This window comes from Podarcis bocagei, assembly GCF_964188305.1.
Source record: "Podarcis bocagei genome assembly, chromosome: 1".
Classification (NCBI taxonomy): Eukaryota; Metazoa; Chordata; class Lepidosauria; order Squamata; family Lacertidae; genus Podarcis; species Podarcis bocagei.
Window position 1 is genome coordinate 45,842,886 of NC_138125.1, and position 23,091 is coordinate 45,865,976.

The window sequence follows — 23,091 nt, forward strand, 5'->3', positions numbered from 1 at the left end:
TATTAAAAAGCAGCACAGCACACAGTTCTACGATTCAGAGTCATTACTATATCCAGTGGTGACTGGATTTCCACCCCACCCCTTGCACCAGGAATTAGGAATTAGTCTTATGCTAGAGGATACATCTGCTGAATCTAGTAATGTCTACTCTGACTGGCAGCTGCTCTCCAGGGTCTTAGGAAGAGGTCTTTCACATCTCCTGATACCTCATCATTTAGCTGGAGATGCCAGGGACTTTCTACATGCAATTCAAGTGCTCTGTCAATTATCTAAGTAAACCACTAATGAATGAAAGAGTGCTCCTCAATGAATGCTTTGTGCCATGGTCTCCTCTGTGAGAAACAGAAGCCATTTTCTACATATCTATGAATAGAGAAAATAGCTTCCATGTTAAAGGGCATAAACACGACTATTAGACCAAGATGAGTTCCAGCTATGCTCATTTATAAATCAAGCCATATCAAAATATAAATATAAATATAAATATAAATATAAATATAAATATAAATATAAATATAAATATAAATATAAATATAAATATAAATATAAATATAAATATAAATATAAATAATATAAATAATATAAATATAAATCAAGCCTGGCAAAATATATTTGTTTTATGCATTTTAGGGAAACACACAGACATACACTGCCCAAAATTGAAACAGGAGGATTTCTCAAAGTTAACTGATGGTTTCAGTTTGAGCTGAAGATACGTTTAGTGTAGGGATGTGGGAGAATTGCACTCATTCACATTTTAATGCAAACCTACTTAATTTGCTTGCACTTTGGCTAATAAACAAATCAAAACACAATTTTGCATTTTTCTGGATTTTGCAACACCATTCCCCAACAACAACAACATGTGCACATGTACACATTTGGAGAAACTGTACACAAAAATATGTGCATTGGTGAAAATTGTATGCAAAAGTGAATTATATTTGAGAGGAAAGGCATTAAAAATGTGTATATTAAGAGAAGCGTTAAACAAACAATGTATGTGAATTTTTCATGTGGACTTTAAAACAACAACCATGCAGAAATGGGGAAAACTAAGATTAGAAAAAGAAGAAACTGACATTCATCCATTTTTAGTTCACTGAACCAAGACAAAAGCAGCAACATATTGCAGTTCTTTAAGTGCATTCTTTCCTTCTTCCCCTTTGAGTCCATAATTCTAAGGCTACCACTTTCTCCATCTATCAACCAGAAACAGCTACTGACAGATGTTTCCTCACAGCAATTGCTCTGGTCTTGGTTGGCTGTCTCAGACCCAGCGGCGTAGCGTGAGTTGTCAGCTCCCGGGGCAACGCAAGTAATTTGCGCCCCCTAACCCGGGGCAAGGCAAGTAATTTGCGCACCCCCAACCCCTAACCTGCGAGTTGCCGCTGGCGCTGCCGCGCAAACAACGCTGCTTGCCCGGAGGAAGATGGAGGCAGAAGCAGCCGCCGCCTGTGGCTGGGCCGAGGGGATGGCGGCGGCGGCAGGGTGCAGAGGCTGCCCGTGCCCGGGCAGGCGTCGGTGGCGGCATCGGCGCTGCTGCAGCGGCTGCTCCTCCTGCGAGCAGTGAGCGGAGCGCAGCCACAGCGACGGCGGGGGGCGCGCGCGCTAGGGCGCAAGGCTGGCGGTGGCGGCGGGGAGCCCGGCGGAGGAAGGAACTTGTCCCTTCCCTCTGGACTCGCGCCCCCCCAGATGTTGCGCCCGGTGCGGTCGGCACCCCTGGCACCCCCACGCTACGCCACTGCTCAGACCATTTGTCCACCTACCTGCAAATCCATGGCTTGAAGCAGTTTCAGATTCTTTTCTTGCCAGATCTGGATCATTTCAGTCAAGGCCTGCTGAAGTCCAGTGAGGGAATGGTGGATCTCAGGGGTTGCATAATGACCGGAGTTGGCAAGTGTTTGACCATAGCTGCTGAGTGCCCCAAACCTTTCCCCTCGTGCTTCAATTTCTTCCTATAAAGATGTTGGGTAGATTGATGTCAAATGTTCATGCAGAAATACAGCTATCCAGAATTACAGGTCATTGGGGACAAAAACAGGCTCTGTAGAGTACCTTCCAATACTAATATTTATATGGAAAGTCATTAGTCTTTGAGTTGTCACTGAAACTGCACAGGAAACTGTGAGAGCTAATAAATATAGAAAACAAATGATCCATTCTCTAGCCTGAGCATAGAGTTGGTCCCACTCCAAGTCAATATATTTTTGTTGTCGTTGAAAAGTTTGCAGTAAATGACAGAAGTTTTAATACTGTTGCTGGCATTCATCTGTCTCAAGAGACAGTGTGCCTCTGAGGGTGAAGTCAATCTGCTGTGTTAATAAGTACCTAAGTGATCTCCCCTCCCCACAGTACCTATTCAGAATGGCTCCTTGTGCTTGCTTCTGAGTAAGAAAAAGGCACAATATGTAGATGTGGGCTATGTGCTAAATATACTATGTAGCTTGATCCTGAATGAGGCAATGGAATCCATGAACAGGATGCCTATAGCCAGCTGATGTGATTCATACTTGCCTTTCTTTCCTGATGTTCTTCAATCATACTTTCTGCTTCAGCGAGACTTCTAGGAAGACCACCAGCCTCCATTCGACCTTTGACCTCTTGAATCCAGTCCAGGAGTTCCTTCATTTCAGAATTAAACTTCTGCAACTGGTAAGAGGCTGCCAATTTCTCACCCCTGTCACACAAAGAAAAATCTAATAGCAGTTCTGACTGGACCTACCTGCAGCATTTCCCAGCAGTACTTCTTGCATGGAAACAATTCCTAAGCATATCTTTGCTGGAATAGAGCCAGGTTCAGAGAAAATAGAAGGCTTGCAAACTGAACTCAAGGCAGCAAGGAAAACATATATTTTGCCATGTGTGGAGAGCCTTGCATATCCGTTACCTATAAAATTACACTTTCTCCTTTAGCGACATTCACACACACACACACACACACACACACACACACACACACACACACACAAACAAGGAAATATGAAAGTACACTACACATACCTAGATGCAACTCAACTCATGTACATTCCATCCAAGTTCTGCCCCTAACATCTTTTGTGGTGTAGACATATTATGGTCCTCATGATAGCAGGGCTAGAGTGGTACTCAATTTTCCCCCTGAACCTGGAACCTGGATACCACCCCAAGTCTTCTAGTGGAGGCTATATGCCAGCAGTGGGAGGGTCCAGAGGCAAATGTGAGCAGAATTATACCTTTGTACAGTAGGCAAGTTTCTATATTGGGTTATAGCTTTTATTTTTATTTTATATATTGTGTTCTTTTCTGTGAACAGCCCTGAGACCTTTGGGTATAATGTGGTATATTTATTAAACAAACAAACAAACAAACAAACAAACAGGCAAACAAACAAACAAACAAACAAACAAACAAATAAATAATACCACCACCAGACAAAGAAGAAACATTATGAAAAGTCCAAGGTCACATTCTAGACAGGAAAAAAACATTCAAGAGTGCAACTCAGAACTGGTAAGAAGTACTATATGGCCTAGGGAGATTCCCAAGGGCCAGACTGAGAGTTCTAGAGGGCTACATTTGGCCCCTGGGTTAGAGGTTCCCCATTCTTGGGATAACAAGGTCTACAGGATGGAGGTGACCATGTTCTAAGTATTTTTTACCTTTGCTTGGTCTGGCCCTGAAGCCGTAGCCAATTGTTTTTCATTTCCTTTTGCTTCATAGTCAGTTTGTCGGTTATGGAAGACGGATTCCTCTTGCAAAGTGGAAAGGATTCTAGCTCCAGAGCCTGAAAGAAGTATAAGCACACTGTGTAATGGTCCCTTCTAAAAAAACTCTTGATTTAGGACATTTATGCCCTACTTTTCTGTTCACAAAATATAATAGACAAAGAAAGACAAGAAAAATAATCTTAGTAATGAAGCCATCCATGGAAGATCACAAAGTAAACTACTGGGAACATAATATGGCAAAACTAGCCCCCAAGACCCTCTTTACAAAACCATGATCCATTGTAAACTGATGCGACATGATTACTGCATTAGCTTAAAATTGTCTGCAGGACAAATGTCAATGGATGTGTCCATACAGTATTTACTATTCACATTTCAGGATATTAACTATTTATTTTTTACCTCTATCTTGGACTGAATGACACCAGTTTCCCTCTCCATTTCTTCATGTTTTCGAATTAGGTTTTCTACACTTTCCATATCTTTCCCATAGTCCAGTGTTTGTATCAGTGCACTCTTAAGGAAATAAGACATTTGTGTGGTGGGGGTAGGGGAAAGAAAGAAAAGATCACAGCTCAGTTCTTTTAAGCACCTTCAACTTATTTCCTAAGTATTATAAGACATCATGGAATATGCATTTCATAGCATGGGCATCCATAAAAAGCTAGAATCAATGGTTTGCAAACTCCAGTGTAAAAAGGCTGGTTATTCATAAACAATGGAAGCAAACCATCATTGGTGCCTGCCATATTGCAGGAAGAAGCTGACACTTTTCACCTGCCTTGAGTTCTCTTGGGGAAAAGGGCAGGGTACAAATATACATAAGGGACTTGGGTGGCACTGTGGGTTAAAACCACAGAACCTAGGGCTTGCTGATCAGAAGGCTGGCGGTTCGAATCCCTGCGACGGGGTGAGCTCCTGTTGCTCGGTTCCTGCTCCTGCCAACCTAGCAGTTCGAAAGCACGTCAAAGTGCAAGTAGATAAATAGGTACCGCTCTGGCAGGAAGGTAAACGGCGTTTCCGTGTGCTGCTCTGGTTTGCCAGAAGCAGCTTAGTCATGCTGGCCACATGACCCGGAAGTTGTCTGCGGACAAACACCGGCTCCCTCGGCCAATAAAGCGAGATTAGTGCCGCAACCCCAGAGTCGTCAGGGACTGAACCTAATGGTCAGAGGTCCCTTTACCCTTTTTTACAAATAAACATATAACAACAACAATAATTTTGGATCATTTTATATACACTGTAAAGTTTACAGAACAAGTTCAGTTTAAACTGAACCTACTTATGACAAGATCTCTCTAGAGCAGTGTTTCCCAACCACTGTTCCGTGGCACACTAGTGTGCTGCGAGATGTTGCCTGGTGTGCCGCGGGAAAAATTAAAAAATTCGAAAGATTTTTTTTTTAAGTCAAATTTCCGATTGGGGCGCCGTCACTAGATGACCCCTGGGGTTCCCTCCCTCCCTCCCGCTCTGCGCCTCCCTCCTCCTCCTCCTCCTCCTCCAGGGAGGCCCTTCCTGGCTCTCGGCCAAGGCTTGGCGGCTGCCACTCACTCACTCGCTCGCCCACCCGTCCCTCCATCCCTGCACCCGGCCTCTCCCCCTCCATCCCCGGCGCGGGGGCTGCTGGGATCCGTAGTCCCCTCGCCCTTGGGCTCCGCGCCCGCGCGGGATGCGCGAACTACGTTTCCCAGCGTGGCCTGGCGGGCCGGGCGTTTTGTTTGAAGTGCTCTTCTCCCGGCCATGGAATGAGCGCAGCGGCGGCGGCCGGGCGGGCAGGGGCTCTTCCGCGCAGACCCCGCGCAGCCTGCCTGCGCCCCCGTGGAGATCGGGCGGCAGGACGGAGCCCGGGGATCCCCGCGGAGGCGGAGCGGCGGAGCGGCGGAGGCTGCCCCCCAGGTAGGGCTGCATCGGGGGGGGGGTTATTTTTGCAATGCTGCATCTGCGCAGGAGGGGACGCATCGGACCGCGGGGAGACCCCTTGGCGGGCGTGCACGGCAATGCATGCGTGCAGGTGTTGCATGGAGTGCAGTGCAATGCAATGGCAACGCGGCGCCCTGCATGCATGCATGCAACTTCCACCGGCGCTCCGGACTTGGCAGGTGAGGGGGGTCCCCAGTGGGCGGCAGAGAGAGCCGGGAGGGCGAAGGGGAGCCGGGGGGGAGCAGCGCTGCTCCCCGAGCCGAGCCCGGGGGGAAACTTCGGCGTCGTTGCGCCGGGTGTTGGAAGCGGAGCCTGGCGGGGGCCCCTCACCTGCAAAACCTGGTCGCCTCTCATATATTTCGTGCATTGCATTCATCGCCCGCTTTCTCCTCCAAGGAGCTCCCGGGGGCGCGCGTGGTTCTCCCCGTGTTATCCTCGCAACAACAGCCCTGCGAGGTGGGTCAGGCGAGTGGCCCAAGGGAGCACCCAGGGATTGTCCTGGCCAGGTGGGGTGATTTGAACCCTGCTCTCTGCCCGGTCTTCGTCCTCATTTAGCCCCCACATGTGCATGACTGTGCATGACTGAGGTTTTCCCCCCTCGTCTTGGCTATGGTGTGAGTCTGTGCTGTTAATTAATGGGGTTCTGCCTTCGGAGAAGATGAGCCAGCCCTCAAGGAGGTGATTATGTAATTTGCTAGCAATTCATGTCCCTCCCGGCGTGACGCTGCGCGCTGACGTCACGGGGCTGTAATGGTGGTGTGCCTCGAGATTTTTTTCATGAAACAAGTGTGCCTTTGCCCAAAAAAGGTTGGGAAACACTGCTCTAGAGAATAGGCCATTTTGCTACTTTGTGGGTAACCCCAATCACAAAGCAGAGAACTATTGCAATAGCTGGGACTGCTTGATGACATACCAGCTCTCTTTTTTGCACGTATTCCTATAAAAAAATACCACCCCTGCATTTCTCAGTTTTTTTGGGTCACTGGAATTTCAATCACTTTAGGGAACTCACCAAGGGGATAATAGCAATGGAAATTTGATAACAAAGCAAATCACCTTTTCACTTATTCTTTCGGTGATATCGTCCATTTCTCTGATCAAGCTATGGATCTCCAGAGCTCCTTCCAACTTTCTTCTATATGATTTGAGATCACCATGGAAACTGTTCCACCTATTATTGAAAAAATTCATTTTATTGGAGCAGATCACACTGTTCAAAGATGGGAATCAGAAGCTGCTTTCAAAACCTGCACTTTGGTTTATGAGACCTCTCAGCCACTGCCCTGCTTTGCTTAGGTAGACGTTTAAACAATTGGAAATGAAGATATGTAAAAAGTGGTTAAGTGAAAAGTTGAAGAATACACGTGGAGTTATTAATTAAATGTAAGTTGTCATGATTATAACTTTGCTTGGTACGGGTGGCTTGGTGGCCTAAGTTTAGTTGTTCTAAGACAGACATTTATAATTTTAGCCATAAGAAAATACATTTTAATAGCTTTATTCTGCAAAGTTATAGCCTATTAGAACTTCTCTATAGGATTTTTTTTGTGGCTCCAAGCTGCAAGGTAAACTTAAGTTGCATTCATGAATCCCAAGTTGCTCTGTGGATTATCTTAGGTCATGGCTGGAAACCTGCCAGATGCAGAAAGGAGCTGTCTTAGGAACAGCTTGAGAAAGTACAGTACATGGCTAGGAAGATAAAACAAAAAACAAAACAAAAAAACAAAAAAATTCCTTCCAGTAGCACCTTAGAGACCAACTAAGTTTGTTATTGGTATGAGCTTTCATGTGCATGCACATGAAAGCTTATACCAATAACAAACTTAGTTGGTCTCTAAGGTGCATGCACACGAAAGCTTATATCAATAACAAACTTAGTTGGTCTCTAAGGTGCTACTGGAAGGAATTTTTTTATTTTTTATTTTAGAGACTAGTCTGACCTAGTACTGACACCACTGGAACCAGCATGCTAATTGGCTGCCAAGGTCAATTAGCAAGGCATTATGGGTTGTGCTCAAAGCATAGCAGGGTGCTGTGAAAGACAGCTTTGGAAATGTTGTCATAAAGGAAGCCTCACCACTTGGGAGTTAATAGTGGACACTGTTGACAACTGAAGATCATTTATCCTATGGAATAAACGTGGGTTTAAGAATGATGGTTGACTTCTCCTTTGGCGTACATCTTGTAGTTCACCCCACAGCTTTATTTTCTTGCATTCCCCCTTCCCTTTGCTAAAAGCTGAAAACTCAATACAATCCCTGTGGGAAAAATGAAATCTTTGGACAGAGGAACTTGCCCAGTTGAACATCACATTTGTTCTAACAGCACCTGTCCATGATTCTATGAGAGTATGGTTAGGATAGTGAGGAATGATGAAAAATACATATATTTTAAGATCAGTCTTATCTCTTTTTAAATCATTGCAGGTGGCACTACCAATTCCTGTTGGGCCCTAAAGCTGTTCAGTTTTGATTGTCCTGTTCATCCCCCATGTGGACATCATTATAAATTCACACACACACCTCTCATTCAGCTGCTTTCGGCGCTGGTATATTGTTTTCATCTCTTCCTTATTCTCCCTCTCCAGCCTCACAGCAAGGACATTGATGGCTTTGATGTGGGCATCATCCACTGTCACTCCCTACATGACCAACACCAAAGAGAAACAGCCAGCTTATATATAAACAGTGATTAAGTAAAAGTTATGTAATTCTGCCAGAGTATCTCAGTAATACAACCTCTGCTGTTCTGCTCACATCTCTGAATGAATGTGACCCTTGACAAAAGGGACAAACTAGACATAACATCATTAGTCACTGTATGAATGGTGTCTGGTTCGTTTTAGCGTAAACAGCAGATGCGGGCACTGGCAATCAAGATCGCAGCAGAGGGCTGGGAGGCCTTAACCCTTTGAGCCCTGCTATAGTCCTATTTTGATGCCCCCCACATTATTGCCATTTATTTTGTAATGGAAATTCCCATTGGGACCATTGCAAACAGCAAGCACAGGAAGAGGTGGAGAATGGTCATCCAGATAAGGATAACAGCAAGGGGTTGACATCTCCTACTGGGGCCCTGATCTCAATTGGCTCCCAGTGCCTGCAATTTGCTCTAAACAAAACATGTATGTGGTTGCTAAATGTGTGAATGGTGTTATGTCTTCTTTGGCCCAAAGGTGCAAAGGAGGAATCTAGCAGCATTGCCATAACATGGAAGAAACCAACTCAATTCAAATTGCACAGCAGACAAGCAAGATAATCCCCCCCCCCTATTTTAGATTAGGCCGTGTAGTTTTGAGCCCTGTAAAACCACTTCAAGAGGAGGGCTGTAGGAATAGTTAGTGCCCACTCTTTTCTACATAGCTATTATCGCTTCACAGCGAAAAACAAATCAGATCATCTCCATGAATAACATTCTTCAGAAACCACCACCTCCTGTCTGTTTCAATGCACACTGGAAATGAAAATATTTGCTTACAACACATCAAACACAGATTATGTTGTGACGAACCCTTTCCTGGATCACGATCAATATCCAGTTCTGAACAGTACATAGTTTCGAAGGCCAAACTGTTCTGTTGCGGTACTCAAATTTTCAGCTTTGCAGTAAGTACAATAAACTCACACAAGGAGCAAGGAGACATTAATCATGGGTTTAGCAGAGCCTTGGGGGTGGGTAGGGATCAGTTAAAGAAGTACTGATTCCTTATGCACTGCGATACATACATACCACTATTCACTATTCATTCTGGGGTAGGCTCACATTTTAGACTCCGCAGCTAAGCAAGTATCAAATGAGCAAGACAATAATAATATCTATTGTAGGCTAAGGGCTAACAAGTAGCAGCTGGAGATTGGAATGGGTGGTGATGGCAGCCAACAGTGCAGGAGGGGGGGAAAGATGGGAAATATGGTGTAGAGGGATGGCAGCCACATTTGACCTTGCAGACATCACTTGTGTTGTGTTTCAGGAAGGTGTCTCATATGCCCATTAATACTCTGCATCTACACAAATAGAACAACTCTTACTATGCAGAACCTACTATGGTACTTTCCAGAAGCTATTGGGGGCCATTTTTGTTTTGACAAGCTTTTCCAGCTGGATGAAAAGGTCTTTGCCTTAAGTGTTAATTTTGTATAGTTTTAAAAGTTATATTTAGTTGTTTTCCCCTTGTACTGTATTGAACATTCTTTTTAACTCTGGCTAGTCAGTATGAGATGCATGTAAAAGGTGAGCCATGAATGAATGAATGAATGAATGAATGAATGAATGAATAAATAAATAAATAAATAAAGTCCGGTAGCCTTGTTCTAATTATGACATAAAACAAAAATGATCTCCATCCTCATCCCTGCATTATTTTATCACTGAGTGTCATGGATTTTATTGTTCTGCTATAGCCAACAGGTTTCTGTCGAAGGCATACGGGACCAAGAAATGTTTAGCCTTGCCTAGTCTAGCTCTGCTGATTTCCTGCAGTTGAAATGGGACTGTTCTGGCATACTGCCCAGAACTGCCAGATGCATTTTCACTCCAATATTTTTGGGGAAGAGGGAAGCACTGTAGAAGGAAACTTAAGTTTGTCAAGATCCCAGCTTTCTAAGGGTTGTTATAGACACAATATAGATTTTCCTTCTGCCATTAGGAGAGAGAGGCCCATAGTCCAAAGATGCTTGGATAACAGGAAGAACTCTGAGTGAAGAAGAAAAGAAGGGAAGCCCCAGCAAACATCATCCAGCTTCAGATTGTTCCATTTGTTTCCAAACCCTGCTTGCTAGAAAACTGAGGCTCTTCCCAAACTTTCTGTTTCTGTCAAAATTGATGCCATGCACTGGGGTTGTGAACTCTGTTTATGTCTGAAAGATGGCCACACATAGAAAACTGAAAGAGCCAGCTAATGGGCCACTATCACCACACAGCAACTGGCCACAAGTGCTCAACTCAGTTCAGTGCCAAAGTTAGCAAAGCTCCAGGGAGCTATAAGTCAACTCGGTCCTGATGACTCAGCACCAGAGATGAAGAAACTGAGAGGTCACAGCAGAGAAAGATGAAACAAGCAGCTGTCATGTCATGCTGCCTTTGCTCAAAGTGTTACTATATTTTCCTAATGGCTTGTATTGTTTTGAAAGCTGATCTTGCCAGGCCCACATTATATTACATTAATTATATTCAAGCAATTAAATGTATAAAGGAACGGTATACAATATTTAGAAATAAAAAAGAGTTTTGCCATGGTTAACTTGATTACTAAATCTGATGTGTATAACACATAACCTGGTCTTGGCTCATCAGAGGCTGAACTTCAAGTTACAAGACATCTCTAACTTTGTTATGACCAGCGTTTCTCTTGGCAAACGTGAAGTGTGGGTGATATCCTGACATCTATAAGCATTCAGACTGCATGCATCCTGGAAGCCTGATCTGGCCAGGGCCCCCAGATTCATGTATGTGATTATTTTTAAAAATGCAATGCATGTACATGGTTGTGATGTCATACATACTTTATGCCTTTGCTGTGGGAAATACTGTTGTAATGTTGGTGCAACAAGTAGTTTTGCTGCACAAATGGTAGGACTTCCCATAAGTCTCAAACAAAGCTAGAAAGTCCACATATGCCTGGTTTGGGCATATATCTCACTTTGAACTCTTGGTGGTCATACAGTTTCCTACAGAGCAGGAAAGGGTTTAATTCCTTGTTAGCCCCAAATGCTCAATGTAATGGGACTGCAACTTAATGCCAAAATTCCCGTCAAATGCTCAGTGTTCCACCATACAACTAAATATGAGTGTCTGGATGGATAATTAGAATCACATTTTCATTTTCTTGTAGAAAATATGTGGTGGGTTTTTCACATAAAGTTTACATTCAGTTTAAAATTTTAGCAAACATATGCTAGGCCCATAACTTTGTAGGTTGCTTCTCGCTACAGGATAGCTGACTGATGTTGTAAGAGACACTGACCTATGCCAAATGATCTTTATGGCAAATAAGGTGGATTCAACCTAAAGCAGGTAGACACAAGAGCTACGCAGACCAATCTAGCATTGTATTAACTCACACTTGCAGCAGCCAAATAGGTCTGAACAGCTCGCTGAAAAGTTACCGTATTTTTTGCTCTATAAGACTCACCTTTTCCCTCCTAAAAAGTAAGGGGAAATGTGTGTGCGTCTTATGGAGTGAATGTAGGCTGCACAGCTATCCCAGAAGCCAGAACAGCAAGAGGGGTTGCTGCTTTCACTGCGCAGCGATCCCTCTTGCTCTTCTGGCTTCTGAGATTCAGAATAGTTTTTTTCTTGCTTTCCTCCTCCAAAAACTAGGTGTGTCTTGTGGTCTGGTGCGTCTTATAGAGCGAAAAATATGGTAGATGCTATCCAGCTGAGGAAGGTGAATCTGGAAATGTATCTCTTACCCCTGATGCTCCTCGGAACTCATTCAGCTTTTTCATCAGCTGCAGACAGTGTTCATAGTCATTCCCCACATCACCAATATTAATCATGACTTCCTGGGAAAAGAAAAACAGTAAAATTAGCATTCCATTAATATCTCACGCACAATGCAGGTCCAGGGTATCAACAGATGACATCCATCACCTATAACCTGGGTATTTTCCCACTCTGTCCCCTATAAGTCATTCCCATTCTGAGAGTGGCAATCACGTCTGCTGTGTTACATTCTCCTCTGGTAAAGGTATTAACAGAACCTGATGTTTGATGCAGATGCTAATACAAAGGAGGACAACTGAATCCCCACTGTCTCAAAATGCATTGGGTTTATGAAGCTAAAACAATAGAAGTCTAAGTCACAGTTATCTGTGATTAAAGCTTTGTGCTTAAGGATTTCCATGCATGCGCTGTACTTATAGGAAGAGGTGCCGTTTTCCGTAACGCAAATGAATTTCCAGCATGCTCCTGTAAGTAGCTGGCAAAAAGCTCCATATCCATCAGAAAATTCACATGACAGCTCTTTAGAGAAGGAAAATGGAGACCACTTTAAAACGGATACTTTTTGATTTGTTAAAGAGATTTCCCATATCTTCATGATGACCATCATTCTGAATGTTCAAATGTGTGCATTTTGCACTTTTGAAATATAGCAAACATAATTTTATGTTGCAGGAAAGGCCAAATTCCTGGGAGAAGAGCTCTGTCAAAAAACACTGTGTACACATAACACTAAACCCATGGTCCGTTTAACAAATCACGAGTTGTTTCATGGATGAGCAAAGAAGCCATGGCTTGTTCCTCCAAAGTCTGGCTTGTTTTCCATTTTCTCTTGACTCATGCCTTGATGATGATCTACTGTGAGGTAGCCAAAGAAACCATGATTAAGCAAGGTTGTTGGGTTCAGATGCAACACCAAACCATGGTTAAAACAAGCCAACAACAAAGAATGGCTTCAGTCATGGTTTGTTGGCAGAAAACAAACCATTAGTCTGCTGGGTTGGACAGTCAGGTTACATAAACCATGGTTTAGGTCAGTGTTTCCCAACCACTGTTCCGCGGCACACTAGTGTGCCGCGAGATGTTGCCTGGTGTGCCGCGAGATGTTGCCTGGAGGGAGGCGGGCGAGTCGGGCGGCGAGAGGCGGGGCGGCGGCGGCGAGGAGAGGCTGCCCAGCGCGGGGCTCTCGCCATCTGAGGCTGCCCAGCGCCTCCGTCCGCAGCGCCCGCCTCGCGGCTCTCATTCCCTGCCCCTGCCAAAGCTCACCCAGCCAAGCCGCGCTCTCCTTCCTGCCTCGCTTTGCTGCCTCCTCCCCCCCCAACCCCAAAGCTTGGAGGTTCCCCGGCAGGAAGGAGGGAACTTAATCCTCTCCAAGGGCTGCGGAAAACAGACATGCAAATGGGGGCTTGCCAGCTCTTCAAGCGCTGCCGGCTTTCTTTGGGAATTACCGCCCGCCGAGCCCGGTAACGCTGACAGGCCGAGCCGCGGGGCTTGGCAGCGCAGCCGGCAGAGTGTGGGAAAGGGCGGCCGCCACGCGCCGGGCAAGGCGAGACTCGACGGGGAGGACACCGGCAGCAGCGCCACCCCCAGAAACCCGCTCCGGGCAGGTAATTCACAGAGAGTGGACAGAAGGAAGCCTTAAAGGGCTTCAGCCTCCCAGAGTGGTGGGGAATAATAATAATAATAATGATAATAATGATAATGATAATAATAATAATAATGATGATGATGATGATGATGATGATAAAATTGACAGGTGGTGTTTTTCTAGGTGAGGGGGTGGGGACTGTAATGTTATGTGTGAAATAGGCCAGAATGTGTTTAAAAATGCATGGCATGTTTGATCTGCATGCTAAACATACTTTATGCATTTGCTGTGGGAAGACTGCAGAGAAACGTTCAAAAATAAATAAAACTATGTGACTCTTCTGTAGACTTTGCAACTACAGAAAACATGTTAGCTATAAATGTATGAAAATGGTAATAATAGTCTACAGAAGAGTCACATAATGACTAGTTTGCAACTAGCCAGTAAAATTCACTGACCTTGTCTCTGATCCAGGCCTCTACATGGTCCACTTTCTGCAGAAATTCCAGGAAATCCCTAATGTCTTCAAGCATCTTTCCACGAGCAGCAACAGCACATTTCAGTGTCTCCCACCGTTCTTGAAGCAAACGAGTCTTACGACGGATTTCCCCTGATTTCGGGTGATTCTGGCACAATAAGGCTTCTCCTTGCTTCATGTAATTAGGAAATAATTACGTAAATAAGAAGAAAAAGATGAAACACAGTATTTCCATATGTTTCTAAGAAAAGCTCAACACCAGGGAGACACAGGGCCAAACTATCAGGGATGTAGGCCTGTAATAGCAGGTTTCCTACAGCAACAGGAAACAGGCTGGACAACACAACCATTGCAGTTCCATATAGATTTATGACTCTGTGAAAGTGGATAAGGTTAAAAATGTGTGACCCCATTTTTAAAAAAACAAACTGCTGTTGAGAGAGCCATTATTATTTATGAATAATTTCCAGAGGCTTCCTTATAGCTGCTGCTTCTTGTCAAGGACAAGGTAGAACCAGGAATTTGTACTTATTTTTATATTATTTTTGCAGATAGGGAGATAACTGGCCTCTCTCAATAGCAATTACCGTAACTACTGTTTATTCATACAAGCTGTAACCAAGCATTTTCAGTACATGGAGACAAGCAAATTCAGAGACCTGAAGAGATCTACACATTGGGGGATAACAATAACTTTCATTTCAAGGCTCTTCAATCTTTTTCTTCTTCGGTAAAAGGTTTTAAGGCTATTCCATTTTTTGATCTGACAGTTGCAGAAGGCCCCTACAGGACCTAAAGATCACAGCACCTCCATTCAATACTCACCGTGTTAACAGTAGAAATTAGATCCTTGTGAGCCAGAATCTCAGCCTCAAATACTTGATGTTTCTGCAAAAGCTTCATTTTGTCACTCAGGTTGGTAAGATTTTGGAAAGATGGATCCTCCAGCTTTTGCATGCGCTCATCAATCCAGCTCTCTGCCTGTCACCAAAGAATCAGTGTGGTTAGTATTTCACACATATTGCTGTTGCCTTCTATGTAACACTGACATCCTTGTGTCTTAAGCCACATGAATTTAACACAGTGGTTTCCCTATCAATCTAACTAACAAAGACAAAGATCACCCCAGTCGTGTTCTGATAATCCAAGGGCATATTCAAAACAGGCTAAATTTAATGAAAAAGTAAAGTGAAAGCTGATCCATGGTTGTGCTAACAAAAGTACAGATTCTTTCAGAATGGCAAGTTTTAACTTCTTCATATCTCCATGGCAAGAATGGGGAACCTGTGACATACACACCACAACATATTATTGGACTTAAGAGATGTCAGAGAACTCTGATAAAAATAGAAACAGGGGCAGATATTGCTCTTGTTTGCTTATTTGTCTCATATCCAGAACAGAAATCAATCTAGCAAATACAAGAGGTATTTGTTGTCTTTTTTGCTTTCACATTTGCATTGTGTTTCCTTTACACTGAAATGAACAGGGTGGAACAACACACTGACAGTGTAACTTACCTAATTAATGTTATAAACAACCTAGGTTACATAATTTTCCCACACTGGTCACTGAGACAAATAACCCAGCTTCTTGTGTTAGATGAACAGCAGCTGGACAGAAATAGCGCTGCATGAAGGCAATACAGGGTGGAACAGAAAACAATGCCTTACTATGTCCCTAGTTGGACTACAATTCCCATCATCCCTGACCATTGGCCATGGGGGCTGGAGGAGATGTGCACCGCTTTCCATACCTGATCTATGGAATTCTCAGACTACTGAGCTGGTCCACATAGCAAGCCATTCTATCAGAAAATACAGCAGCCATTGGGTGATTGCTGTGAAATTATGTTCAGCCTCCTGCTTTTCATCCAAAGGGCCATAACCATCTGGGTAAGGCCAATGATGTGAATGCACTTAATGGAATAGACACCCCCAAACCCAGCTGGGTGGTCATTCTGTGTGATTGGCCCTCCCTATATGGTTATCACTATATGGTTTTCAAACCTCCCTATATGGTTATCCCTATATGGTTATCAAAATGTTACAGGAGCATTGTGGGATGACCTCCCTCCCCAATAAATAAATGTGGCTCTCATAATGTAATACTCTTTATTATGTACCACTATCTTTGCACTACCATGGGTACATGATTAATAGAAATGGGCTTTACAGTACTTGGGAATTACAAAAGGTAATCTTGGCAATAGCATCATTCTCACCTCTGACAGATTTTGGTAGAAAAGAGCCAGCAGAAGGGCTATCTGCAGTTTTTCTTGCCTACTTTGAGAGAGATCTTTGATGCATCTTCTTCTGTCTAACATGGCATTGAGCTTGAGATCGATCTGTTTTCTTTCCAGTTCACTGTCCTGCTGCAGCCTTCTTGATTGTTCCTGAAGAGACAATTCCTGAGAAGGAAACAAGCCTAAAATCAAAGCTGTGTGTTCATGTGATATACATAATCAATCAAGGGTTCCTGTCCTGTTCACAAAGTATTAATTTTTTCCACTGGAAGGTAATATAGGTGCAAAAGAGATCCTTAGAAATGCAAGTCTGAAGTTCAACCTAATGAAATTGGAGTGAATCAGAAATGCTGGATATTTGAAACTGCCGATTCTCTTTAGCCATCCTGGCTGCTGTGCCAGTAAAAATCATGTCTTATACCAGTGCTATTTTTCAAGAAAAATAAGTGCTGGAGGTCGCCATTATCTTCTCCCTTGTTCTCTTAAAATAGCAATGGCGCCTACCCGAGAGGTGTCAGAGCTGAGCTCTGGCTGAAAAACGCCCTTATTACCAATCCTAGGCCTATACCTGTTGAAATTATTTTGTCTTCCCTCAAAAATTAGCAGATGTTTTGTCTCAAGACGAACTTCCAAAGACACTGAAAAAAACGGATCCCCCAAATGGTGGCGTGAATCAGCTCTTGTAGCCATGATTCTGACTGATTTCACTTAGCACATAAATTATTTCAATTATCTTAACCAGTTCTTAACCAACTCTTAAGAACCCAACTGGGCATTTGCCTATAACCTAAATACACCTTCCTTTAAGGTCAGGATCGTATAAGTGTTTACCTTTTCAACCTGAGAGGCCAGAAGCTTCTCAAAAGCCTCGTGTTTCTTGATCTGCTGCTCCACCTCATCTACTGTGCTCCCAAAGTCACTGCTTTTCAAATATGTCTGTGAATAATGAAAATCACTTTTGGTTAAGATTGTTATATTTGATCAAGGAGTTATTGGGACATATCTTGTTACTTCCCTGAATGTGTGTCACCAAAGGCTAGGTGTTCAAAAGATTCCAGTAACCTCAGATTATACTGTATATTTTCTAAAGAACATACATAATTTGTCTGATCCATTGAAAGAGTAGGGACATCTGGGTACTCCTTGGAAAAAACCACAACCTTTTTCTCTTTTCCGAGACTATTTAAAATGAGGAACAAGAAATGTCTCTCATCGCTCAGTGGAACGCTGACATGAAGATGCATATTAATGGAAAGGCATAATTCTTCAAATAACACCTGCAGTGGAATGGCAGCAAGCGGTAAAAGGGTTGTAAGATGGTAAGGTGTCACTGTACTACATTTTGTCTTTTGGCTAAAAGGTCTTCAAGGGATAAGGAATGTTGAGGAATGAGAAGCTGTCAGGCTGTATTCATTAACAAACCTGAAAGCATATTTTAAAAATAAAATTAAGATTGTGGATGGTTATTGCACTATTAGTCAAATCAATCACTCAGTGAGGCCATTTTAGCTGCATTGCTTGCTCAGGGAAATTTGGATGCCTGGAAGTTACAGTAGCAGATTTGTTGTTTGAAAATGCTATTTAGCTGCTGCTATTTATCAAAGTCTACCTGCTTTCTTTTGTGATAGGACATGAAGTTGCACTCGTATGACTCAAAGGATGCATAACAGCATCTGTCTGAAGGTATGAGTGATAGACACAAAAGTATGGCAGTATGAAAGTGCCCTTTGGAGCCTGATGTTTTGTAGTTCTACATCTAAAACTCCAGTTGTATGTGGAAAAGTCAGTTGCAGATGGACTGCTGGTCTAGTTAAGCAAAACTAAACCGCTACCAGCTTTATACGTCTGTGGAATTTTAAATGTCACACTGAAAGCTGTCAAATCTCTGTTGTTACTAAACATTGCATGGCTTCTGCTTGACCACAATTGCGTCAAAACAAGATGAGCTACATTAGCAGTAGTACAGTTTTATTCAGCTTGTGGCCTGGCAAGTTGAACACAGTCCATCAGCAATATATTATGCTCCTCTTGATATCGTCTCTGCTTTTTGCACTCCCTAATAGCATGCAATGTAAACAAGGGATCTATTGAATCCTTGGCAGCCAGCCATACGTGGTTGGTGGGCTGCATTTGGCTTGATACAGACCACAGGTTGTGCAAGTCTGCAGTAATAAATCTAGCTAGTGTTGATGACATGCAGAAAAATGTATTTACTAAGTTGTCCTCAGTAACAGGAATGGATTCAGCTAGATCCTGTGCATGCTCACTTGGAATCCAGTCTTGCTGACTTCACTGAGACTCAGGAGCTGTACACCAGATCTAGTATTATATCAGATAGAGGGTGGAATAAGGCACATATTGATATTGTTAGATGCATTTTTAAAATGTAAATATGTGTGTTTTTATTACTATTATTAAAGAGCTTAGCCCCTAAATAGGCTTCTAAGAAGTTTGCTGACATAAAAACCAGTTACATAAGCTTTAAAATATAAGCATTAAAACATAAAATAAAATTAAACTACAGAATAAAGCATTTCCATAAAACACTAAAATTTACTTCCACAACATATCCACATCAGCATGTACCTATGATTAAAGACTGCATAACATGTTGCCATTTTCCTATATGGAAATAATATTTGCACCATAACTATCCAGCTGATGTGAAATGCAACAAATATTCGCCCCCTTCAGAATCCACTTTATCTCAAGCTGAGTAAGATTATAATGTGCTTGTCTGGAATACACATGTGCCCTTTCCAAATAACGATGGGCGGTGACTCAACACATGTATTGGTCATGCGTGTCAGCCCTGCCCTAACACTCCACACACAGTGCCTGCAAGTGTATAAACTGTATGCACATATGCTGTGGGCATGGGGTTTATCCTTTTATTTTTTCAGGGTACAGGCCACACCTTGCAAGCCTACCTGCATAAAAGCTTGTATGCCTTTAGGGTCTCTGTGCAGAAAGCCATATGAATGTGTAGAGCATTGGGACGGGGTAGTGAATGAGATTCTGCTTCCTTCCTACTTTCCCTGCATCCATTCATATAGCACAGCTGTTTGCATCTGGCTACGGGGCAGGGCTTTCCCTGCTCCATTCCAGGGACCACAACAACAGAATTAGGTTTTAATAAACACGCCGAGTCACATTTTTCTGTCATCATAAGAACATTTATTTTTGAAACATTTTTCCCCAGGAAAATGAAATATTCTGCAAGGTATGGCATGGTAGCCTACGTATAGAGATATAGAGATGTAGAATGCAAAGCCCCAGAATCATGACCTAAGATTAAATTCTACCCTCTGCCTCTCTGCTAGTCTCATTATGAAAACATTATGGAAAAAGACATAAGAAAAATCAGGTGATCCTTCCCCCCCCCCCCACACACACAACAACCTTTTTCATAAGCAATGACAAACATAATGAGATTACACAATGGACTATGGATGAGTAGAAATGTCTTTTGGTTTGGGGCTTTTCAACAGGTTTTAGCTGAATCCTGAACCTTTTTGGCAGCCACTCTGAGTCCAATGCTATAGGTGGGTTGTTATCTATTTTTAAATTCCAGCTCCCAATATGCTAGCTTATATGCAAGGAGTCGGGACACTTGCAGGCAAAAGAAAATGGTGGTGTTCTTTTTAAATTTTCATAATAACCCCCATCAACCAGGCTAGTAATGACATTAGCGTGATATAGATTACCCACCACCACCAATGATATAATGACCAGTTTTCAGGTCACACACCCCTTTCTTCAGCTGGCTGACAGGCTAATATAGCATGTACAGAAAGAAAAAGAAAACTTCCCAAGCACGTTAGCTTTTAAAGCATCCAGACTTCTTTTCAATTATACCATTTAATGGGAATCTGGCAGAACCAGAAACTGATGGGATGAGAGACCCTGTCAGTAGCCAGCCAGCTTTCAAGCCACATTTTAGTCAGGGGAAATTCAGCCATATGAGCTGAGTTTTGAGATAACCAAACACACAAAATTGTTTCACTTAAAACTCATATTTTTGGGTCGTTCTTACAACCCACATTTGTTTTGGTGAAAGCTAGAAGAAGTAAAATTCAAGCAGCAATTGACAAGTTAGCATCTAAAATTAGGAACACAGACAAACCTATCTAAAAAAAGGAATGAATCTGCCCCCACAGTCTCGCTGTTCATAGGAAGAAACAAATAACTCCACTTTAGGAAAACAAAACAGAATTACATTGGGCGGCCTTATTCACCACTACCAGAAAAAAGCAACAGCAACAAAGAACAACAGTTGAACAGATACTAAATTCAAATTAAACATAAAAAAATCACGGTTATGCTTGTTTTCATAGGTTTCTAAAATGGAATGGAAATCTTCACCACTCTCCGCCCAGCTCCAAAGGAAGCAATTTTTACAGAGATAGATGGACACCATGCACTCTCACCAGTTCTGTGGGATGCTGTACGTGCCTGCATGTTTGTCACAAGTGTATCTTGATCCACATTCCTTATAGTGTTTGGCTCCTTGGAAGGTATGGACTGTGAATTCGCATCATATTGTTGCAAAGGTTGGAATTCAGGACAGCAAACAGGGTTTATTGACAGTGAGAAGCCAGAGCCAATATAATCTGTCTGGAACACTGGAACACCTGTGTTTGAACCTGATGCTCTGATGAAGACCGAAGGAGCTGGGCTTTTCCTGAATTCCTTTATCACTTGAATAGGGAAGGATGTCCAAGGGGTGGCAAGTATAAGGGTTATTTTGGAAACCTTATGGCAATCTGGAATTATCCTAGCGCTGGAGGTCCTCCCAAACTCTTTGCTGGTTGAATGACGGTTCTGAAAGACAACCAAATCAGGATCTAAATGTGCATTTGCCACAGTCCTTTTGCCAACAGGATTATCTCCTTTAGACACTGTAGCTGGAGATAACCATATCTCTCTGGAAACTGTTTGTTGGGGAAGACCAGGGCACTTAGCCGTGGAGGTGACATGAAGCTGTGTAATCTGAAGATCTGCAGAGCTTCTTGAGGGGATGGCTTGATGGGTCATCTGAGGACCTGTTGCAAGACTGGAAGATGCTGACGACATGTTTTTTCGACGAGGCAAAAAAAGACTGGAATAACCATGGCTGCTGACTTGAGAAGAAGTCCTAAATGGCTTTACTGCTATACTGCAAGTTGAAATATAAAGCTTTACTGAAGCATGGAGATCTGGAAGCTGAGCTTTGCACGGGCTGTAACCATGCCGGACTGGCAGCTCTGAACTACAAGGTGTCAGAGCTGTATGTAGCTTTTTGCTCTGAGATGGAATTGCACACAGAGAAACATCCAGGCGTGATGTCCAACATGGTAGAGCTCTGGAAGCAGCAGCAGGTGGGAAAGGTACTGCAAACTGCATGGAACGAGTGTGATCAGGAGAAGAAGCACAAGCACTCCAGTCGCATCCTGAGCACTGCTTGCTGGAGATGAGCGATGACTGGGTACCAACACTGCTGTAACCATTGTACTGAGGATCTCTGTGAAGTGCAGGGCACGCCGACTTGATGCCAGGAGGATTAACACAACTGTTGTCTTTCCCGAAACCATTCCCCTTATCTGTATGTGCCAAGACTATATCCAGCCTTGAGCTGTAAACCTCAGAAGATAGCGAGTGAGAGGGTGAGATGTCATTTCTTGGCAAGGTATCTGTGGGTGATGAATGAGTTGGGAAATACCAGGCTGAGTCTGATAAAATTGCTGCTGCTGGCATCCTCTGGAAAGAGCTGCCCCAGACAGCTGATTTGGGGGCCAGCGATGGGGTCACTTGACTGGAAGACAACATAACTTCCACAGTTGAAATATAGATGGGTGTGGTCGAAGTCTTGCTGCGATGGTCCGGGCATGACATCCTGCAGTTTGAATCCTAAATTCGGGAGACCAAAGCTGGAGACGCGTCTGTGCTCTGTATTTTAAAACACACTTTTCATCCTTTTTCTGTTGGCACTGGAAATTTCCATTCTCTCTTGAGTGTGAAGGAGAGGTGAAGAGCAAATAAATATTTCTCCAAAAAAGAAGTGATACAGAATCTGTAACTGAATGAAGAAGGAGAAGCAGTATTCCTTCAGCACAACTGGCGGTATTTATCCTGTCTGCAGCATGTCAAGAGAGTGCAGGAAGCAGACAGAGAGATGAACGAGAACGAGTCTCTAAACTAGTAGCGATGAAGCAGAAGTCAAACCAGAAATGCTATCCAAAGACGGATGCTGACCTTATTACAATTTCTCCAGATAAACGGATTAAGTGCCTAGCTCACCAGCACTTCCATTGCCTTGAGAACAGCAGATCGCAATGTGCTTTGCTGTTGTTAAAAGCAAGAGAGCTGTATTCCTCTCCCTCTCTCAGTCACTGCCTATCTGCACTCAGAATAGCAAGATCTCTGTTTAACAGGTCGTAGAAGAATTTCCTACAACCGTTCCAAGTAATGGCACACCAGAAAGCCAGTAATAAAAAAGATAGATGTTTGCCTAATTTCCTCCATATGTGCTCTTATTTACTTTAGAACTAAGCAATCCTAGGCTAAACCTTGCTGAAATCCTTCGAAGGCTTAAGTAACTTGGATGTAACCTAAGATGCTGGCACATAGTCAATACCGTCACACTGGCACAGGGAACGAATGGGGAAAAGTTCTCTTTCAGATTACTGCTGAATGCTTTTCACTATACACCACCGCAGGGGTAGTCTCT

At 43.2% G+C, this 23,091-nt stretch overlaps 1 protein-coding gene across 3 annotated transcripts in view; it reads right to left on the reverse strand.

The window, feature by feature from the left end:
- The window catches only part of SPTBN5 (spectrin beta, non-erythrocytic 5), a 397,537-nt gene that overhangs the window by 317,898 nt on the left and 56,548 nt on the right, over nt 1-23,091 (reverse strand). For 2 of the 3 annotated variants that reach the window (XM_081207187.1, XM_081207185.1), the window contains exons 35-45: nt 17,214-17,318; nt 16,362-16,547; nt 14,963-15,118; nt 14,118-14,309; nt 12,041-12,133; nt 8,153-8,271; nt 6,687-6,801; nt 4,113-4,226; nt 3,642-3,766; nt 2,518-2,680; nt 1,770-1,958 (exon numbers count right to left, since the gene is read on the reverse strand). In XM_081207187.1, the coding sequence (XP_081063313.1) occupies nt 1,770-1,958; nt 2,518-2,680; nt 3,642-3,766; nt 4,113-4,226; nt 6,687-6,801; nt 8,153-8,271; nt 12,041-12,133; nt 14,118-14,309; nt 14,963-15,118; nt 16,362-16,547; nt 17,214-17,318 (1,557 nt within the window). Of the gene's footprint in view, nt 1-1,769; nt 1,959-2,513; nt 2,681-3,641; nt 3,767-4,112; nt 4,227-6,686; nt 6,802-8,152; nt 8,272-12,040; nt 12,134-14,117; nt 14,310-14,962; nt 15,119-16,361; nt 16,548-17,213; nt 17,319-23,091 lie in introns of all 3 variants that reach the window. The other variant, XM_081207186.1, reaches the window with a different exon arrangement.